This window comes from Haliaeetus leucocephalus, unplaced genomic scaffold, assembly GCF_000737465.1.
Source record: "Haliaeetus leucocephalus isolate CR32 unplaced genomic scaffold, Haliaeetus_leucocephalus-4.0 Scaffold234, whole genome shotgun sequence".
NCBI lineage: Eukaryota > Metazoa > Chordata > Aves > Accipitriformes > Accipitridae > Haliaeetus > Haliaeetus leucocephalus.
This window is the reverse complement of record NW_010972670.1, coordinates 596568-615227: the sequence shown is the minus strand read 5'-3', so window position 1 is coordinate 615227 and position 18660 is coordinate 596568. Positions and strand designations below refer to the sequence as shown.

Genomic DNA, 18660 nt, shown 5'->3' with positions numbered 1-18660 from the left:
GAAAGAAGAAACTTTTGCTTGAACACGTAAGAGTATTTCTGTAAGAGGTCATGTTGTTCAGGCCCTACCAGCTCAATAGTTCACATAGCATCCTGCAGGAAGTGATGAGGGCCATATGCTGCAGTCTTTGCCTTTACACAATTAGATCTCCAGCACATTGGTAGTCCAGGTAATGTGTGCATATTGAGCAGGCCCAGGGTCAACCACAGCAATGGATGAATTGCATGTGTAAAGCAGACTCAGTGGTGCACCCATGTCCTGTCTGCAGCCTCACTTCCTGACCAAGTCTGGGAAGCTCCAGAGGAAAAAAAGAAGAGAACAATTAAAATAACCTCTTCACAGAGAAATTCATACAGCACTTTCCGAACTGCCTTGTTTTCCACAAACACCTCAGATTTTGAGCATGGCGTGTGGAGCAAGCCACAAAGGTAAGTGCAGAAATATCCCAGTGCCTGTTTACAACAACTTCTCATTAACTGACAGGATGATCATCATGACAAGCATGGCCCAGAGCCAATACCAATGCTATGCTTTCAGGCTACAGTGTGGAAAGATGTCCATCCACATGCTTTCAAGCAAAAGAGATACCATTACATCTCCAACTCCCCCTAGAGATCTGAGGCATCCTCTTTTCAAGATTCCCTAGGTGATTGTTCCTTGCATTTCCTCAAGGGATGATGAGTCCTACTCTCATAAGACAACACCGATGACAATAGCTGCAAGTCTATTTTTGAAGAACACCATTTCCAATTAGTGAATATTAGAGTTATTCAGGCATCATCATATATTAAAAATACTTTTACCATATCAGGACACAAATCTATTATAATGCTTTTCTAGCCACAAAAAGTCATTCTGTAGGTTAACATTTTAAGTTACATGACCAGTAAAAAGTTTATTTTTATCATCAGGGTGGAAGAAGGAAGAAGGAAAACCAAACTTCTTTGAAAGCGGGGAGGTGGAGGGGTTTTGCCACTAGAGCAAACAGGATCACTGCATTCATTTTCTAATTCAATACACTACAAATCATTTCAATAACAGTACTGTCTTATAATCACTCAAGTGGTCTAACAGTCATAAGCTAAAGTAAATATGGAACAAGACATGAAACAAAGCTTGTATCTAAAATTATACCAAAACAAGCATACTAATCTGGTGTAAGTGCCAGTTTCTTTTAAAACAAAGAGACCACACGCTTTTAAGAAAAGAAAACATTTACTTCAAATTGCAGTATAGGCTTTTCAATCACAGAAAAAGAAAAGAAAAACAGTGATCTGACAGCGGTCACATCCTGTGCAAAAAAACCTCGGGATACAAAAAAACCTGTAGCACAAGATACTTGAGCCGCTTACACATTGCAGGATAAAGTAAATAAATACAGTAGCTAGAATATGGCACTCTTGTGACAGACTAAACCCAGTGGAATGCCTCTGAAATATTTTTTTACCCTTGCGTTAGTAGCAAAGTCCCACCACCACCATAAAAGTAAAATAGTACAATGTTTTAAATAAAAACAAGCTAAAATATTTATATCTAAGAGAAGGATTTTACAGTTGTATCTTTTAAGTGCAGAAAATGGGACTTGGGCTTAGATCTTTAACACACACACGCGCGCACACACTCACCCCCCTCCCCCAAAATCCCATTCAATCTCAAAAGTAAATTTGTTTGAGGAAAAACATTACCAAAGTTGCATAATTTCATTTGTTACTCCCACAGCTGGAAGTTAAATTCTAAACAGTCTTGAAACATGAACGTTCATCGTTAGCCAGTGAAACAAAGGCCTTGTCAAAAGCCCTCAGGATTTCTTTATCCTCCAAATACTATTTTGCTTTCTCCTACATCTTTAGACAGCAATCCCTAAATTTGCAAACAAAAGAATGCAATATGCATCATACATCAAGAAAAGACGAAGTTGACAAAGAAGAACTTCCACGTTTCTGGATCTTTTCCTTGCTTCTTTCAAACTTCTTTATGATCTCAGTCACTATGCACACAGAGGAAGTAAGTCCCAGAAGAAAAAGTAAATCTGGAAAGAGATAATTAGCCTTTTTTAAATTTGCTATTTAAGGCTGAGGGCAAACTTAGAAAACAACAAAACTTACAAGACTTTCAAATTATCTCCCAATCATTGGGTAAGTTCAAGAGAAATGAAGCAAGAATCAATTTTTGCAGGTCCACAATATTAATACGCATTGTTGATGCAGAAATCATAAGTACAGGCATGATATTTCAAACTTTTAAAGTATTTCATAACCCTATTTTTATTAACACCTATGAAAACAAAGAACACTAAGCAACGTAACTTCATACTGAAAAAATATTAATATAATCAGAAATGACACTACAATAAAAAGAATTATGTAAAAACACATATTTCATGACAATCATTTATCTTTAACTCCAGAAAACTGAAGTAATAAATGTATTAATAAGACATATCTATAGCTTCTTAAAATCCTCATGTCTATTTATCCTACAGCTATGCAGTTGATTATTTAATAAAGGATCAAGATTTCTAAATAAGGTGTTTATGTTTAGAGAAAAGATTTGCCAAATAGCAAGATTAATAGTGCTTAAAAGTCAATAAGCTCTATGCTTCATTTTTGCCTGCATCAAAATTTATATTAAAAAACCTAATAAACATAAGCACCTAAGAAATTTAAGAACGCGCTAATCAGTTGTGTACCACATGCATTTAAATCATGGTTCCCAAAGAAAATGTCTAAAAGGATTTTTTTTTTCCCTAAAAAGAAAAAAAAATGTCAGCAGGTTTTATATTCCTGTTGTATGCAAACAGCCAGAAAGTACTCTTGCAGGACCATCAGCTAATTAATTTACAAATTAATCCTTAATGTACAATTTTGAAAAGGGAACTGTTTTTACCCAAGACACTCAGGCTCTCTGTTTGAAAAACCTTCTGAAGTGGAGGAAAGTAAATGACCAATAACTGCCCCATTATAGATCCAAGGACGGCATAGCAGAACATTTTGTTACTACAGAGTCCAATCTCAAACACAGATTTTGCCTGTAAAAGAAACAGCACATTACACTGTATATGTAATCTTAATTATCTAGACAAGAAAATAATTCTTAACTACAATTCCTTTTCATCTAGACTTTTAGAAAAACATAAAAGGTTATTGTTGACCTTTTAGATAATCCAGAACAAGTTCTTGAACAGGCTAATTGCATTTTCTCTCTGGTAAACAGAGTACAAATCTTGTCTTCATATTCAATGACTTCTGTATTGAGCTCACTTTTCTGCAAGTACAGTGCACTAGAACATGCCCTGTACAGAAGGAAGTTTTTGTTCACCCTGGCAATGCACATCAGAAAACAGACTGCAAATTAGAGTAAATGTGGTAATGTATACTAGCAACTTACTTTTCTCAAACTAGCACAAAATTTCAGACTTGTTCCCTTAAAACAAAAATATAGACAAAACAGTTTAAGAAATTTTCCTTGGATTATGGGTTTAGGGATACAAAATAAAAAAGTTAAGGCCTTCAAGAAGTTTCAGATTCTGGCAAGGATGCTGAACTGACAGAATTTTCATAAAAAAAACAACCAAGTGTACACAGCAATACAAAGGACCATCACATTTCAGCTTTTAATAATCATTTCCTTTATTATGTCAGGACAGAAGCATTACTACCAGTTCTGTATCACATAAACAAGTTAAGGAAACTAATACTTATCTGTAATTTAAGAAATCCTACCTAGTAAATATGTGAAACTCTGAAGCTTAATAGCAAATGTGAAGTAAATTTGCAGGAAAACATTTGAAACAAACACAGCAAGATAGTCCCTCAAAGAAAGTTCTGCTTATTGTGTAAATACTGTGTAAATGGACAATACGAATCACTTACCTGAGATCTCGAACTCAAAGCATTGAACATATCAAAAAATACAAAACAGGTGAAAGTCATGGTTGTATCTCGAGGCGTTATTACATTGTCTCTTAACTGCCAACAAAAGAAAATGAAAGGGCTTTAGCATGCTTTAAACCTGCCACAACTAAATGAATTTATTACAATAATTCAAGTTCTACTAGCTAGTAAATGAAAGCAAAAGCAACTTGTTTGCCCCAAGCTGATTTAATACATCATACAGCAAAAATTATACACCTGTAACTTATAACAATTTGTAATTCCAAGCTGTGATTAAATGAAGCCTCCTGACAAATATTTATGCAAGCACATGGAATACCAAGAATTCTACGATGTACTAGCAAAAGTTCAAACAACATTTTTCCGTACTGGAAGAAGAAAGTCAAATGGTTGTTTCATAATAGTCTGGTTAGAAGATTTGTACAATTACTTTCTATGAGCCAAGGTTTCCCAAGAAGATTTGGGACCTGGAAAAGTCTGTGTTAAAGTAGAGATTGGGGGGAAAAAAAAACCAACCCTGGTTTCCTCATTTCAACGACTACTTCAGAAATCTTCCTCTCTGACCTGCTAGCTGAATAGATTATTAAATAAGCATGGACAAAACTTGCAACCAAGCTCATACAAATTCTGAATTCCAACTGCTGGTATAAAAAGGACTTCTTTAAATTCATTGGTTACTGCTTTAAGTTTTGTACTTTTGTCATACCTCTCTCCAGAAGACGAACAGTGTTCCACACACAATAATTATTGATGAAACCAGTATTTTAACAATCAGGTTTTTGGTCAGAATGCTGTCCTTCAAATTTCTTGGAGGCTTCCGAATAACATCTTTATCCACAGGCTCCACCCCAAGACTTACAATTAGAAGAACATCTTAGATTCTTATAATCACAAAAATAATTCACTGCTTCTAACTTAAGGACTAGATTTTCTGTGTTGAAAGAAAGATTTTAATCTTCTCTCTACAGCCTAAGAATCATCTCCAATAAGCACATGGTATTTTCTCTTTCAGAAAACTGAGTTACATGTATCAGTAACAGGCAATATTCTAACACTGCAGTTTGAGAGTCCATAATACATGATATCAGACAGTATAAAAATTACCAGATGTTAGTTTTAAAGGAAGCTGCAATATTAGTTATGTTCTCCATTTCTGTTACCCTGGTCAACCTAGCTAAGGAATTTACTGCTAGTTCCTTTCTACCTCTCCCTCCACCATCTATGTGCAGTGAAGAGGAAGAACCCAGAAGGAAGCCAGAATCCTGCATGCAAGTTTCATGGGCACATCCATGGATCTTTAGGTAGCCATGCTGCCCCCATAATTATCGTTAAAATACTAAAGCAAACCAAAAAGGAATGAACATAGAACTATACTGCAAACATTGTAATTCAAAGAAAAAGTTTGCTGTTTCAGAAACATTTCACTGAGGTTTAACACTTCACAGAGTTTCCTTCGTGAGCAACCATTTTCCTTGCTGAAATAAAAGGACTACAGACCTCTAATGGAATTTAAAGTAATTACTTACCTTTGAGCTGGAGGTCCATCCATAATAATATTGATCCATAAGATCTGCATGGCGTTGAGAGGATTAGGAAAGTTCATTAATGTAGCCAGTGAGATTAAAGTCAGTGCTGCTATACTCCTGTTGAAAGAACCCATTTTTATAACTGTCAGCATGGAACATTTCTGAAGATCCACTGATAACTTTGTAATCAACACTTCAACTGTTTAAGAGTAGATACGGATTTTGACAGTGTTAATCATGACTGACGTAAGCCTAATTTTAAAGGTAGAGCATGAATTCATTTAGAATACTCATCTTGACACAGTCCATATTTAAAACAGCATAGTTTTGGTAATAAAAAGACAGCAAATTTTTGTCTTAAAAACCTCCTAAACTTTAAGATAGCATTTCAGAGTTATCACTCACCCTAACCTAATTGATTTTTTTTACTGGGGAACTGGGTCCTATACTTTTACTGTGCCAGAAGCAGAACTTCTAAACATGGTTTTAAAAAACAAACTGCTTTTACACTTCTGATGTAAGCACAACCATTCTGTGCACCCATCACTAGTTTGACTGATCAGTCAAGGCAAGGTACTACCCAAGCTCCCTAAAAATACCTACACCACCCCTCATCATCAGCAAGATGAGAAGGCTAGGCAAAGACTGAAAACAGATTAGCTGGTTGCAAGCTTGGGATTAGAGACCTCTCTAAATAAGTATATGCTAATTGCTTTCAGTGCAAGATTAAGTGGTTTCGTAACCAACAAGAAAGCAAGGCATATAATTCCAAATTTAGCGCTCTACTGAACCCTATTATGCTCTCCCTGCAAAGAGGTACAGAGAAAAAGGGTAACTCACTCATCAAAAACCTGAGGCTACCATTCCCAAGGGTAACAGGCAAGCACACTTGCCTAGAATACCTATGCATAGTTATTTTTCAGAAGCAGATTTCTAGTCTTCTACCAATGCAGGACACTAGTCAAGATTGAAAGTATGTGACACTTCTTACAATTATTAAGAGGTTGGTGTTTTCTGGGTTTTGTTGTGTTGGGGTTTTTTTGGGGGGGGAGGGGGGAGGATATTTGGCATTTGTGGGGTTTTGGGGTGGATTTTGTGTTTTGGTTTTTTAATTTCTGCAATTTTATTCAACCACTCTGAAATACATGAAGGCTTCAAAAAAGTAAATGAATGTGGTGAAGAGGAAAACCAGGTTCCTGAATCCAGATGAAACAAGATAAACTCACAAAATTTTTGAAACTAACGCTTAATGAACTCTTGTTGTCCTGTCTTACGTACATGTGATACACAGTTAGCGTAGGGATCCTTATATGCAAGAAAAGGAAGTCAGCTTCACAGACCTAACTCATTCCACAAACCAGTATATGGGTTTACACAGAAACTAACCTCCCGTTTCTCTGGTTTCCTCCATTTGATTACATGTTCTGGTTAAGGAGGAAATTACTAACTTCTCCTTTAACATGGACCCAAAGGTAGCTATGTTGTTTCTCTCCATCCTCTCAGTTATTGACTTTTCACATCTTAACAGGATGAACTGTGACAGTTAGATGTCTATTTATTGCACTGTTTTCTGGTTCTTTAAAAATGAAACAAGCCATGAAAAACAAAATACTGAAAATTCAGAAGCATAGCATATCAGCATCCTACATGAAATTTACAATGTTCACATGGATTTATGCAGCATCTGCTTCATGATGCTTTGATTCATTCACAATGTATTTAGAACCTTCTGATATTGCCAACTTTTCAAACTTACGTGCTCAGTTGAAATCTAACAAAATTTTTTATGTTATTATAAATTCCTTTACCCTCTTCAATTGCAGACCTGCAATTAAAAACAAAGATTACATTACTAGACAAATGAGGCTACTGTCAAAAAAAGCTTAAAACAAACCAAAAAAGCTATTACTTTAAGCAGCAATACCAATGTCAAGAAACAAATGGAACTGAGGTTCTTATAACTTTGGAAGTCATTGTTTTTTAACTTCTATGAGATTAATCACAACAGTTATTTTTCCAGCCGCTTAACTTTCAAAATGAAATGTCAATAGTAAAATCTCCTCCTTGTTCAAGATTCACCATCATCCTGGATGAGACCTTCCTATTCAAGTTAGGCAATTAAAAAAAATAAATTAAAAGACACACACAGTTTTACAAAATCATAGAAATATAGCATGACTTCAGAAGACCATGTATTCTTACTTCACAAGAATGAAACAGGGATAGACCATCTTCTCAACCTCTAGCATGTGTCACAACTCACCTATCATATCGCAATTACAGCGGTGAGAAAGTGTTTTCTAATACCTAAATCAAGTCTACTCTGCTGCAATAAAACTGATTTCTTTCTTCCATTCCCTCAACAGCCAAGAACAACAATTAAAAGTTACAAAAGGAATGCCGATTAAGACAAAAGGCAATGGGGGAAAGATGTAAAACTATGGAAGCTCATGGTTGTTTTTTTCCCCCTTAGCATTCACCACTCTCTTCACTCTCCTATTGAGAGCTTTCCTGATGAAGTGAGCAAAACTGGATAAAGCATTCCAGCAAAAGCCTCATCAAGCCCAAGTAAAGTTAAGTACTTAACCACAGATGTCTTTCCTATGTACTCTTCTGAATATCTTAAAATGATTCCCTTCTATCTTTTGTATTTGCACAAGAGCACATTGCTGAATTAGTATGGAAACCTTTTAACTCTCAGATCATCCTCCGACATACTGCTACATAGGTAGATTTTCTTATATTGTACCTCTACATTTCGTTTCTTCCCAAGGGTTAAGCATCATACTTTCAGACAAACTGAAGTGTACTGAGATTGATGCCTAATTTCAAAATGAAGGCTATCTTGCTAGACAACAACCACTACTTTCAAAAGTCAGATGGATTAAATTCAAAACAACGTAAGTTTAGCTATGCTCTCTTTGAAGCACGCCAAACAAAAAAATGAATAACTAACAAATAGCTGGTTACCAGAAGGTGGTAACTTATTTTCACCTGTAATATTTAAATAGCTTATATTCCTTTCCTTTTCTGAAACACCACCATCTTTAAAAAGAGTTGAAAACAAACACAGCACTGTGTAAAGTTTTTAAATCTTGAGAGGAATGCTCTCTCATTTTTACGTAAGATTTATGCTTCTGAAGAAAGAAATTAAATGAAGATGAATCATACTGACAGCTAACAGACTCAATTTCACCTTAGTTATGTTTCCAAATATACTATTACCATAATTCTACTTGGGGAAGCAGAAATACAGGTTAGTTTTTTTAACACATGCATACACAACCTCCTTTGTTACTTATATCTGATCTATATGCAAGAGCAAAGTAGCAAAAGGTCTAAATACGTAAATACATTCTTATATCAACATACATAAGACAGAAATGCTTAGCTGTCCCTTGTAGTATTATGTTCCCAGCTCTTTTTTAAGAGGATAATACAGGTAATCACTGTAAAGATAACACTCCTGACTTAGCGGAGAACTCATTAACGGCTGCCACACTTAAAAGTTCAGGGAATTTCTTCTGTTTTTAACTCAGGCAACATTTCATCAAGACTATATAGCACAAGGTATGTACATAAATGCCACCTACATTATTGTCTGAAAATCATCATCCACGAGGATCATATCTGCTGCCTCTTTACAAACATCTGTTCCGGTTTGTCCCATTGCTACACCTATATCTGCAGCCTTCAGAGCAACAGCATCATTCACTCCATCTCCTGTCATAGCTACAACTGCACCATTATTTTGCAGGGACTAAAGAAAGGGAAAGAGAGGTTAAATGAGGGATTGAACTAACCTATCCTATAAAATTCTAGATATAAAGTTGGTGTCATCACCCCTCCAATTTCTTATAATTCCATTGTGAATTCCTTAAAAAAAAAAGAAAATGCAGCTGTTTGTATTCTAATGAATTTTTACACAAGATTTTAGGTTAAACTTCAGTTCATATATTCAGACAGCCTAAATTTTAAAGCTAGGGTATATAAAATCTGCCTTTAAGAGAAAGTAAAAAAACTCTAGAGAAAGCAAGAATGCACTGTATTTACATTTTAACATTATCACCGTCTTATAATTCTCAATATATTCCAACTGTCTCAATGTTTGACTTCCTTCTCCTTATTGTTGCTTTTCTTATTGTTCCAGTTGTTACACTGGGTATGTCCCTCTTCGCTACCTTCTTTTGTTAACTTCGGAATGGAAGCATTACCTCAGACATGGCTTGAAATTCATGCCCTTTTATCTTGTTCTGAGAAGTATCAGAAATACGGTTCTTTTGAGTTCCTAGTCAATTCAACTGCAGTATGACACAAAATCTCAATCAACCCCCAGCTCCCTAGAGGAAAGCATGATGTTGCCTACTAGCAGCTGCCTACCCCTTGTGGGCACTATGCATTTTTCTAGGTAGTATTTTCAAATACACTTCACTTTCAAACCAAATGCATTTCTGATTTCATCTTGACGCACTGTAGCATGTTATAATTTAAGTAAAGGCACCACAAACAGTACCCATAGCAACAGTCCAGCGTTTGATCCTCTAGTAAGGCGTACCTTTATAATTTTCAATTTATGTCGAGGACTGGCTCTGTAAAATACTGCAACCTGTTAAAAGCACAATGAAGAAGTAGTGAAAATTTGAGAAATGTAGAGAATTGCACTGGCTTCTATAAAGCTAGTGGATAGAAAAATACTATCAAAGGCCAACAGTACTCACGTTGGCTCTAAAGTTGATGCACCAGTGAGCTGTGTTTTAAATAGACTGAAATCATTAATTCCAGAAAAGATTCTAAGTGTGTTCTGGTAAACAGAGTTAGTGCTTCCTATTTCGAGATAGAATATGCAATTTAAAAACCTTCTGAAATTATGAAGCAACTGAGTTATAATGGCTTGCTGCTGGCCTTCTTGACTAAATTCATGCAGGCAATTGCCATACTGACTCTACAATGTCCTTTTCCTTTGTTAGCACTAGTGGCAAGCTATTCAGGACATTTCAATTTTACTAGTTGATGTACCATACTATTAACAGATTAAAGTTTTAAAGCTAATTAATAAACATTCCAACTTAGAAGGAATTATTAATTTTCTGTTTTTTTTTTCTCTCTGGTCTTCTCTGTAAATTGAAATTTGAGCACATGGAATTTAGTTTTCCATAAACTCCATACTGTTAACATTCACATCTATTTTTCCTTTTTAAGGAAGTAGATAAGAAGTTAGACTTCTCAACAGGCCACTTTAGACTGTACACAGATATCAATCTTCTTGGTTGATTTTAAGTAATTCCTAGTAAGATTTTAAATAAACACCTAGAAAACTAATTGGGTCTCAGGTCAAACATGCACAAAGCAAATTTGTAGCTATTTTAGTTATTTAAGGTGGACAGCCTTTAAGAACAAGTATTATCAAAGAAACCAAAAATTACTATTTGCCACACAATTCTTTTTTTCTAAGTTTGTTTTTGTGAGTCACCAAGGAAAGACACAAAGCTGACATGCACATTTCTTGATTGTAAATATTGGCTTCTGGCTTGCTTACATCAGACTCAAGCATGTTGCAGTCTAATTTTGTAGTCTTTTGCAAACAGAGCAACATTTTGATGCATAAATTTTGCAATATACCCAAGCCTGAACCTCAATTGCATTTGATTATGCCTTCACATTTACAACTCAGACATTGACTAATATATTTAGTTATCTAATAACTAAAAAGTATTAAGTAGAAACTCAAAAAATAGACCCTTCCAAAATTCTCAACCAGTGACCTCAGATCAATTAAAAATCATTAAAGATACAGACAGTTCCTCTTATGAATTACAAAAGAATGGACTGTCTGAAGATGCAAACTGTAAGTTTATATATATATGAGCTGAGCTACTCAAAGAAATAAAATAATCTAACAATACAAAAAGGTGCTGATGCTCACTGAAGGTGAGAGGTGGCAAAATGAATGTTCCAATACAGGCATTGAAAGCTGAAAAACAAATTGAATCCTTAAAAGAGACAAAAGTAATAAACTCACTATGAAATAAATTTTCATACGGTCATATGTCAAACCAAAAGATAGTTGTTTGTTCTGGGACAGCTTCTGTACTAAAAGCCTCTGGTAATTTACTATATCACTTGTATTAGAACCATGTTATTTGTATCTCAGAAGTTACATTTTAGCTTTCCACAGAAAAAAAAAATTCTCAATATAAAAAATATCCTTTACGGCATTTCAGCAAGTAGTATATCAAAACAAACCTTTGGTGTTATTTGGGAAAGTTGCTGAATATCCAAATCATCTATTTCTTCTCCAGAGATCGCCTGTGAATTTTTGGAATACAATCCTAGTCGACTAGCTGGAAATAAATAATAAAAAAGGTATTATAATAACTTACCCTTTAAAACATTAAGTATCCAATTTTATTTTTTTTAAACCTACTATTTTCTACAGCATTTCAGATTTGAAATGCATAGAGCAGAACATCTTAACACCTTATTGGTTCATTATACTGGAGTAAATTATCTGAACTCTTGAGTAACAAAAACATGCTACAAAGTCTAGTCTAATCAGATATCAAATATTTATTTCCTTAGACTTTTTAGACCTCAAGGTCTGTACTCCATTGTGTCAGGTGCCATATAAACACAAGACCTAAGTCCTCTCTAAAGAAGAATTCACAGTTCAAAAATAACAAGACAGAAAATGAAAAGTGACATGGGGGAGACAAGGAAAAAAACCCTCTGAGAAAGTACTGCTAGTTTGGGGGTGCACTTTTTATGTGGACATTCAATTTTTTGTTCCTCATCTTGTATGTAAAGAATTCATATTCTGGCTAAAGTACTTGTATTTTAATGTATTATATTGTAAAAAGAAGTAATTTGTTTAAATTTTTATTAATAATACTTAAACTTCAAACTCAGTTATATGGACAAAACTGTACTGGATAGTACTAAAGTGCCATATCCATCCTAAATACTTGCTGTCACTGGCTATTTTAGTTTCTCCCTGTTGCCATTAAGACAGGCATCCAAAGCTGAAGGTGTGGAGGGTGTTGTTGGAGGTATAAGAATCAGAAATCAAGTATGTGTTGTAACAAAATACGGTAAGAAAATACATGGTCTCTAACAGCAAAAGTCATACATTGACCAAATTAGAAAAACTAGTTTAACCTGAAACCAAAGTATCACTTCAGGCTAGGGTGTTGGTTTGTTTTTTTTTCCCCTCCTAATCCCACTGTACCATATGTTAACCCAAAATATAGAACTCACAAATGTTAAAGACTTAATACCCATGCTTCACAACAATTAGCTAGGCACAGCCAAAACAGAAAACAAGTGAAAAACGAAACGAAGTGGACTATGCATACCAATGGCAACTGCAGTCTCCTGTGAATCTCCAGTAATCATTTTTATTGCAACTCCTGATGTGATAAGTGTAGTAACAGCTTCTTTTACACCAGTCCGTGGAGGATCGATTATTCCCACAAGCCCCAAAAAAGTCAGTTGTCCTAACTCAGGACCAGAAGCTAAGGCCAAAACTTTTAGGAAACAAAGAAAAAAAGTAAGTTCAGATTTGAAATGAACACTTACATCAGCATTTAAAACAACTGTTTTAAACTAGTAGGCCAGCATAAAGCAAAGGGTGGGAATTGCAAATTTTTTTTTTTTTTTAAACCTTGGTAGCAATTTCTGTTATCTTGAGTGTTCAGAATAGCCTACTTACACATATTCCTTTCTTCTAAAGAGTAGTCTTTTTACCAAGCATACGTATTCAGCATCTGCTTTTCCACTCCGCAATTTTAAAGAAAAACTAAACAACCCAGTGGCACTACTGAACAAAAAAAATTTCCTAGTGTTTTTGGTTGCTCTTGATTTTTTTAAACAATAAGCAGTGCCATTTAAAAAAAAAACAAAAACAAACAAAAACGGTTATTTTGAGACACTGATACAGACTTACCCCTAAGTCCTGCAGAGCCCATAGATGTCTTCTCTTGCTGGTATTGCTCTCTCTGTTGCTGAACAAGAGGTAGGGTCTGCCCCTTACAGTTATATGATGTACAGTACCTAATGACTTGTTCATAAGCACCTTTCATGAAGCAAACTTCAGGTTTGTCCTAAAAGGAAAAAGAATTGTTGTGTGCACGTGTGTATGTATACATAAATACACACACACAAAAGTACATACGTGTGCACACTAAGAATGGCATATCCATACTTTTCTTAAGAGTCTTCAGAGCATAATGCAAATCAAAGTTACACTTCTAAACCTAAAAGAATATGTTGTTCTGAGTATCTCTACACAGTGTATGTTCAAGAGTGGTAATGTCAAAAGAGCCAAGCTAATAATCAATATCTCATTTCAGTAGACAACATATGCATTGGACACTGCAGGTCACAGTTTATAGGCTAGAGGCCATGCAAAGGACAGAAATCAAACCTACACAGAACATTAGACCTAAAAGACCTTTAGCTCACCATCTGACCAGCTGCATAAGTCATTAAACATCACCTGCATCCTTGTACCATGCCTAACAACTCTAATAATTTCCAGATAGCCATCTGGCCTTGATGGTATCAAGGCACTGAGAATCCACCACCTACCTTGAACACTTAACTCCAATGCTAAATCAACTCATCACTTCCCTTCCCCCCTTTTCCATTAAGAATTGCTGCCTCAGCTCAATTTGCGGTCACTGATTCTTGTCTTCTCTACTGTTGAACTAAAAAGCCCTTTTTTAATACAAGTCTTTTCTCCCTGTGAAGGTATTCATTTATACACAGTAGTCAAGTTACCTCAATCTTTCTGATAGGCTTAACTGATAGAGCTCTAATTTTGTAAACCCACTGCATTTTCTTAGCCTTAAAATAATTTATGCTCCCTTTAAAACTGTTACCAATTTTTCAACAATCTTTTAAAAATGCCGGTACCAAAACACAGACACAGTAAAACCTTATATGGATGAAAGTCGTATAGAAGTTCCTGCTCATCACTCTTTATACAGACAAGCATAGCACAACCATATTATCCGTATAGATAAAAGGATGTTTCCAAAGCAAAGGTTTTACTCTGATACTTCAACACTGTCAGCAAGCCTTTTTTTGGTCAGAAGTACTAGGATATTTTCCATAAATCCAAGATAAGGTCTGTTGTTGCATACATTACCTAGAAGGCTCCAGTTAGACTGGAAGTGACTACGTCCGTATTTGTAACAAAAACATTCAGATTGGTCTAAATGAAATATGAATGTGAAAGCACCAGAAGATAGAAAAAGAGGTTAAAGAATGGTCTGTATTGATAATCCAGGACACTGCTAACATCAATAAAATCGGTCAACAGTGGTGAACGTGCTGTCTGCATCAAAACCAGAAAACTTGTGTTTTCAAACAAAATAAATTTTACTATTGAACATCAATGCATCTTCTTGCTCTTAATTTATTATGTAACTATGTAGCACTGAAACAGAAGATTGGCAGAATTGCTTTAGATGTTTGAGAAGGGAGGAGAAGGAAGCAAAACCAGCCAGGGATACATTCAAAGCCTCAGATATCAAAATACTTAAAATAATTTCCCCATATGCCTTCTATGGAAAGAATTTCTTGTGATTCTTAATCTCCACTCCAGAGCTTGAAACTAAAACTGTGCCTATTATCAAACCATATTCCCAGGACTGTGCACTACTACAGCCTGCCATAACTTCTGAAGTGGAAAATCAGGATATTAAACAAGGTAGATAACATTCTACAGAGCCAGTGCACAAGGAAAACAGTGATTGAAGTTCACCTGCTGCGTTCTGTGGACACATTTAACAGCCATCCATTTTTGTTCTGAGCTGAAGGGATATTCAGCCTTCCTTATGTAGTCTTCCTGAAGTCCATCTAAACCCATCTGTATAAAACAGAAGTACCACTACAATGTCAGGTCCTTTTCCTTTCAAACAGCTATGCAATTTGTTGACTTGTTGAGACATATTAGTTAACAACCATTACTTAGTTAAAAAAAAAGTTTCATCTCCACAGTTGCTTTTGAGCACACTGTTCCAGTTTAGATGAACTTCTGACAAACTAGCAGTGAAAGAACTTAAAAGCTCATTTCAGGCTTCAGCATAGGTCAGACCATTTAACACTATATAGTATCTTTGATCCAAGGATCTTAAAATACTTCATAGATTATGACCATCCACAAACACATCTTGCAATGGCTAGTAATGTAGCTCTTGGTTTGACAAAACAAGTCCATCACCCCAATGTTTTTGTTTTGGTTTTTTTTTATACCTTCTGTGTAATTTCTCTGCCAGGAGGGCGTACAAAATTGTAACACAAAACTGTGGCAAAGTCTGGAGAAGGCACGTCACTGATTTTAGGTTTGAATGATCCAATCTGAAATAACCTTTTTTTAGTGATCAGAATCACCCAAACATTTAATCTGAAACTAACCATGAAGACTCCAGACAAAATGCATTTAATTTCAAATACTGTTCCCTCCCCACTTGACACAACTTGCTGCATTCCATGCTCTAGCCTTAACCCAGTCCAAGAGAAAGTGCCGATTAAAGAAGATGCTGAAGCAGCAGCCTGCCATAAGGCATTTTTAGTACTTAGAGCTTCACAACTACTTCACTACCTCCCTTTCCAGCAACAGATGTGAAAGACTCCTGTTCTTCTCAGTTTCTATGGCCTCTTGCCAAAATAACATCACCCTGGTCCTTTCCAGTTAAAGACTAGGGACTTGGAATGAGTCTCAGCAAGAAGATGTATCTATCTCAGGCCTCAGTTACACAGGGAGAGAAAGACTGTAACACATTAATCTTTCAGTGTTAAGTTTATTCACCATCACAGAAAAACATCAAGCACTAAGATGCCTTGCCACATTTCTCAATAGCTGTAATTGGTGTGTTAGAGCATTCTAAAAAAAGCCCAAAACATTTAGTCACAGTGTCCACAACTCAAACTACCTATGCCCTGCACTTAAAGGGCCCTATAAATGCTACAGTCACCAATACATCAGTTAACTTCTTACTGCTTCTGATGAGAACTGGGAAAGAGACAGCACAATCAATATTGAACAGGTAAATAGCTTGTGGTAGGTAAAAGGACAGTACTAAGTGCAGAAAGATCAAAATAAAAATTTTACTTCCGTTCTAAATAATTTTCTCTCCTCTTTCAGAATGCCCAAAGATTTCCAACAGATAAGAAACATAAATGAGCAGCTGATAACAAATCCAGGAGACCCAAAGGAGAAGAAAATGAGAAAAAAAAAAATCCCCAAACCCACAACTTATTTCTACACACTTCCCACCTGCCATGAAACCAAAAAGCACCATCACGTACACACCTTCATAGCAAGCGCAATTAAAGCCCCTTCTGTAGGCTTCCCCATTAACGTGTTGTTTCTAATTAAAGCATCATTGCACACACAACCAGCCTAAAAGATGAGGAAGAAGAGGGGAGAAAACAGAACACAAAGTAAGTGCCATACAAAGCTCTTATGCTATGTCATCAACCAAAACTCACCTCTTTGTGCTAAGATCTTACCTCAACAATTTTGCTAATGGATGGATTGTTATAACCATGAATAATTTCACCATCGAGCATTACTTCTCCAAATCTGTTATACCCTACTCCAGTAACCTGCAAGACAGCCAAAGGCAGTACGCAATGTAATGTTCACCAGGTTCACAAACCTTTTTAATGTCAGCTTTTTACTATGAACTACAAAAAATTTTAAAAAGGCCATTCATAATGACTGATTTTACTCAGTGTGAATGGATTCTCCTACTCAACTTGTAATGTAGCAGGTACTAGATTAAGGAATAAAAACTCCTGAGGGCAAGTGAGTTCAATGAAACATACTAGAGACTATTTAAAAAAAAAAAAAAGTAGCGATTTTCTTCCCTAGAATAAATGCAGTATATGTTGTTTCTTTACAGTATTAGGCATGATTTCTTTTTTTCTTTTTGCTTTCTAATTTTTTTCCTCCTATTTGTCTTTATCCTGGTTAATAATGCATACCCCCTGCCCTGCAAGGGAATAGAAGTAGAGAGCAGAGTCCTACTTTCATCCAGTAAGAAAAAAAACCCCAAACATATCATAGTTGAACAGCCTCTTTCAAGGTAAGACTTTAGAGAGGTGTTAAAAACAGTAAAATTGTATTTTTAGTGTATAAAAACCAGGCATCCCACTAGGATCCTAAAAGTCTTCATGTCTACAGCATTAACAGCTAATATATTTTACAGCTCTTTCAAGTTCTCTTTCAATTAGGAAAAAGGAGCTGATTTAGCCCAGATGTAAACAAATTCTGCTAGTAGTAAAGAAAACACAATTACAGTATTCCTATAGAATTCTAAGAATAGAAAAATAAATATCTAGATATATAAGAAAACATAGGTAAATAACAGGAAAGAGTAAGAAAAAATGTCAGTATTTATGCTTACAAAAGTCAATGAGAAGACCCTCTGTTAACTGTAATGTGGGAAAAAAAACCCTGATCAAGAAGAGTTTGAGAATTTAAGAACTTGTTTAAAACACTCCCATGAAATCACATCTAGTTCCACACCTTTCTGCTTTTGCTTCTCTTTTGTGCACTTAACTTCAGTATTTGCAGCTAGTCCCCAATCTCAACAACCACTGTTTCATGTCCTGCTCCTACTTCCAACTCCATCCATTATGAAAAAGCAAGAATGACAGCACATACTCAGTGTGAAGGTTGACACAATAAATTGTCTTTTAGCCAAAAGCTGGATATCCCTATCTGAAATGTTTGTGACATGCAAATTTTATTTTTGTGCACCTGCAACAGCAAAATGGCCTCAACTTTGTCTACTGAAGAAAAACACAATCTCTCAACCTGTCTTTGCACTGTATCTCAGCATCTGTCTTTTATTGTGACTTATGGCCACCAAGAACTTAACATACAAAAAATTCTTCTGTAACCAGAGAAGTGTTGGATAACACAGCTCAAAGGCTACAATACTAAATGAACTGAAGAACAGAATTAACTGGAAGTTGAGGAACAGGAGTTTGGTCCAACAAATTTACGCTTTCTTAACTGATGCTTTACCTGCAGCATACTCAGGCATGTTTCAGCTAATACACACAACAAAGTAAAAAGGAAAATTAAAGTCTAACAGAGTCTCACTATATAACATACCTCAGCGTGCTGCCCATCTGAAGTAAAAATATGAGTAACAGTCATTTCATTCTTTGTCAGAGTTCCAGTTTTATCTGAACAGATTACATTGCAACAACCTGAAATAACC

At 35.6% G+C, this 18660-nt stretch overlaps 1 protein-coding gene across 13 annotated transcripts in view; it reads right to left on the bottom strand.

Annotated features, from left to right (window-relative positions):
- Positions 1–256: 256 nt before the first annotated feature.
- Positions 257–18660, bottom strand: part of ATP2C1 (ATPase, Ca++ transporting, type 2C, member 1) — a 53824-nt gene continuing 35420 nt past the window's right edge. For 9 of the 13 annotated variants that reach the window (XM_010567988.1, XM_010567990.1, XM_010567991.1 and 6 more), the window contains 15 exons: positions 18552–18649; positions 16937–17032; positions 16737–16826; positions 15186–15290; positions 13362–13518; positions 12772–12942; positions 11663–11760; positions 9975–10025; positions 9013–9179; positions 7176–7244; positions 5420–5536; positions 4600–4747; positions 3873–3968; positions 2887–3028; positions 1200–2029 (listed from right to left, as the gene is read on the bottom strand). In XM_010567988.1, the coding sequence (XP_010566290.1) occupies positions 1893–2029; positions 2887–3028; positions 3873–3968; positions 4600–4747; positions 5420–5536; positions 7176–7244; positions 9013–9179; positions 9975–10025; positions 11663–11760; positions 12772–12942; positions 13362–13518; positions 15186–15290; positions 16737–16826; positions 16937–17032; positions 18552–18649 (1742 nt within the window). In that variant the 3' untranslated portion in view covers positions 1200–1892. Of the gene's footprint in view, positions 296–1199; positions 2030–2886; positions 3029–3872; positions 3969–4599; positions 4748–5419; positions 5537–7175; positions 7245–9012; positions 9180–9974; positions 10026–11662; positions 11761–12771; positions 12943–13361; positions 13519–15185; positions 15291–16736; positions 16827–16936; positions 17033–18551; positions 18650–18660 lie in introns of those variants that run through there. The other 4 variants (XR_774377.1, XM_010568000.1, XM_010567996.1 and 1 more) reach the window with 4 other exon arrangements.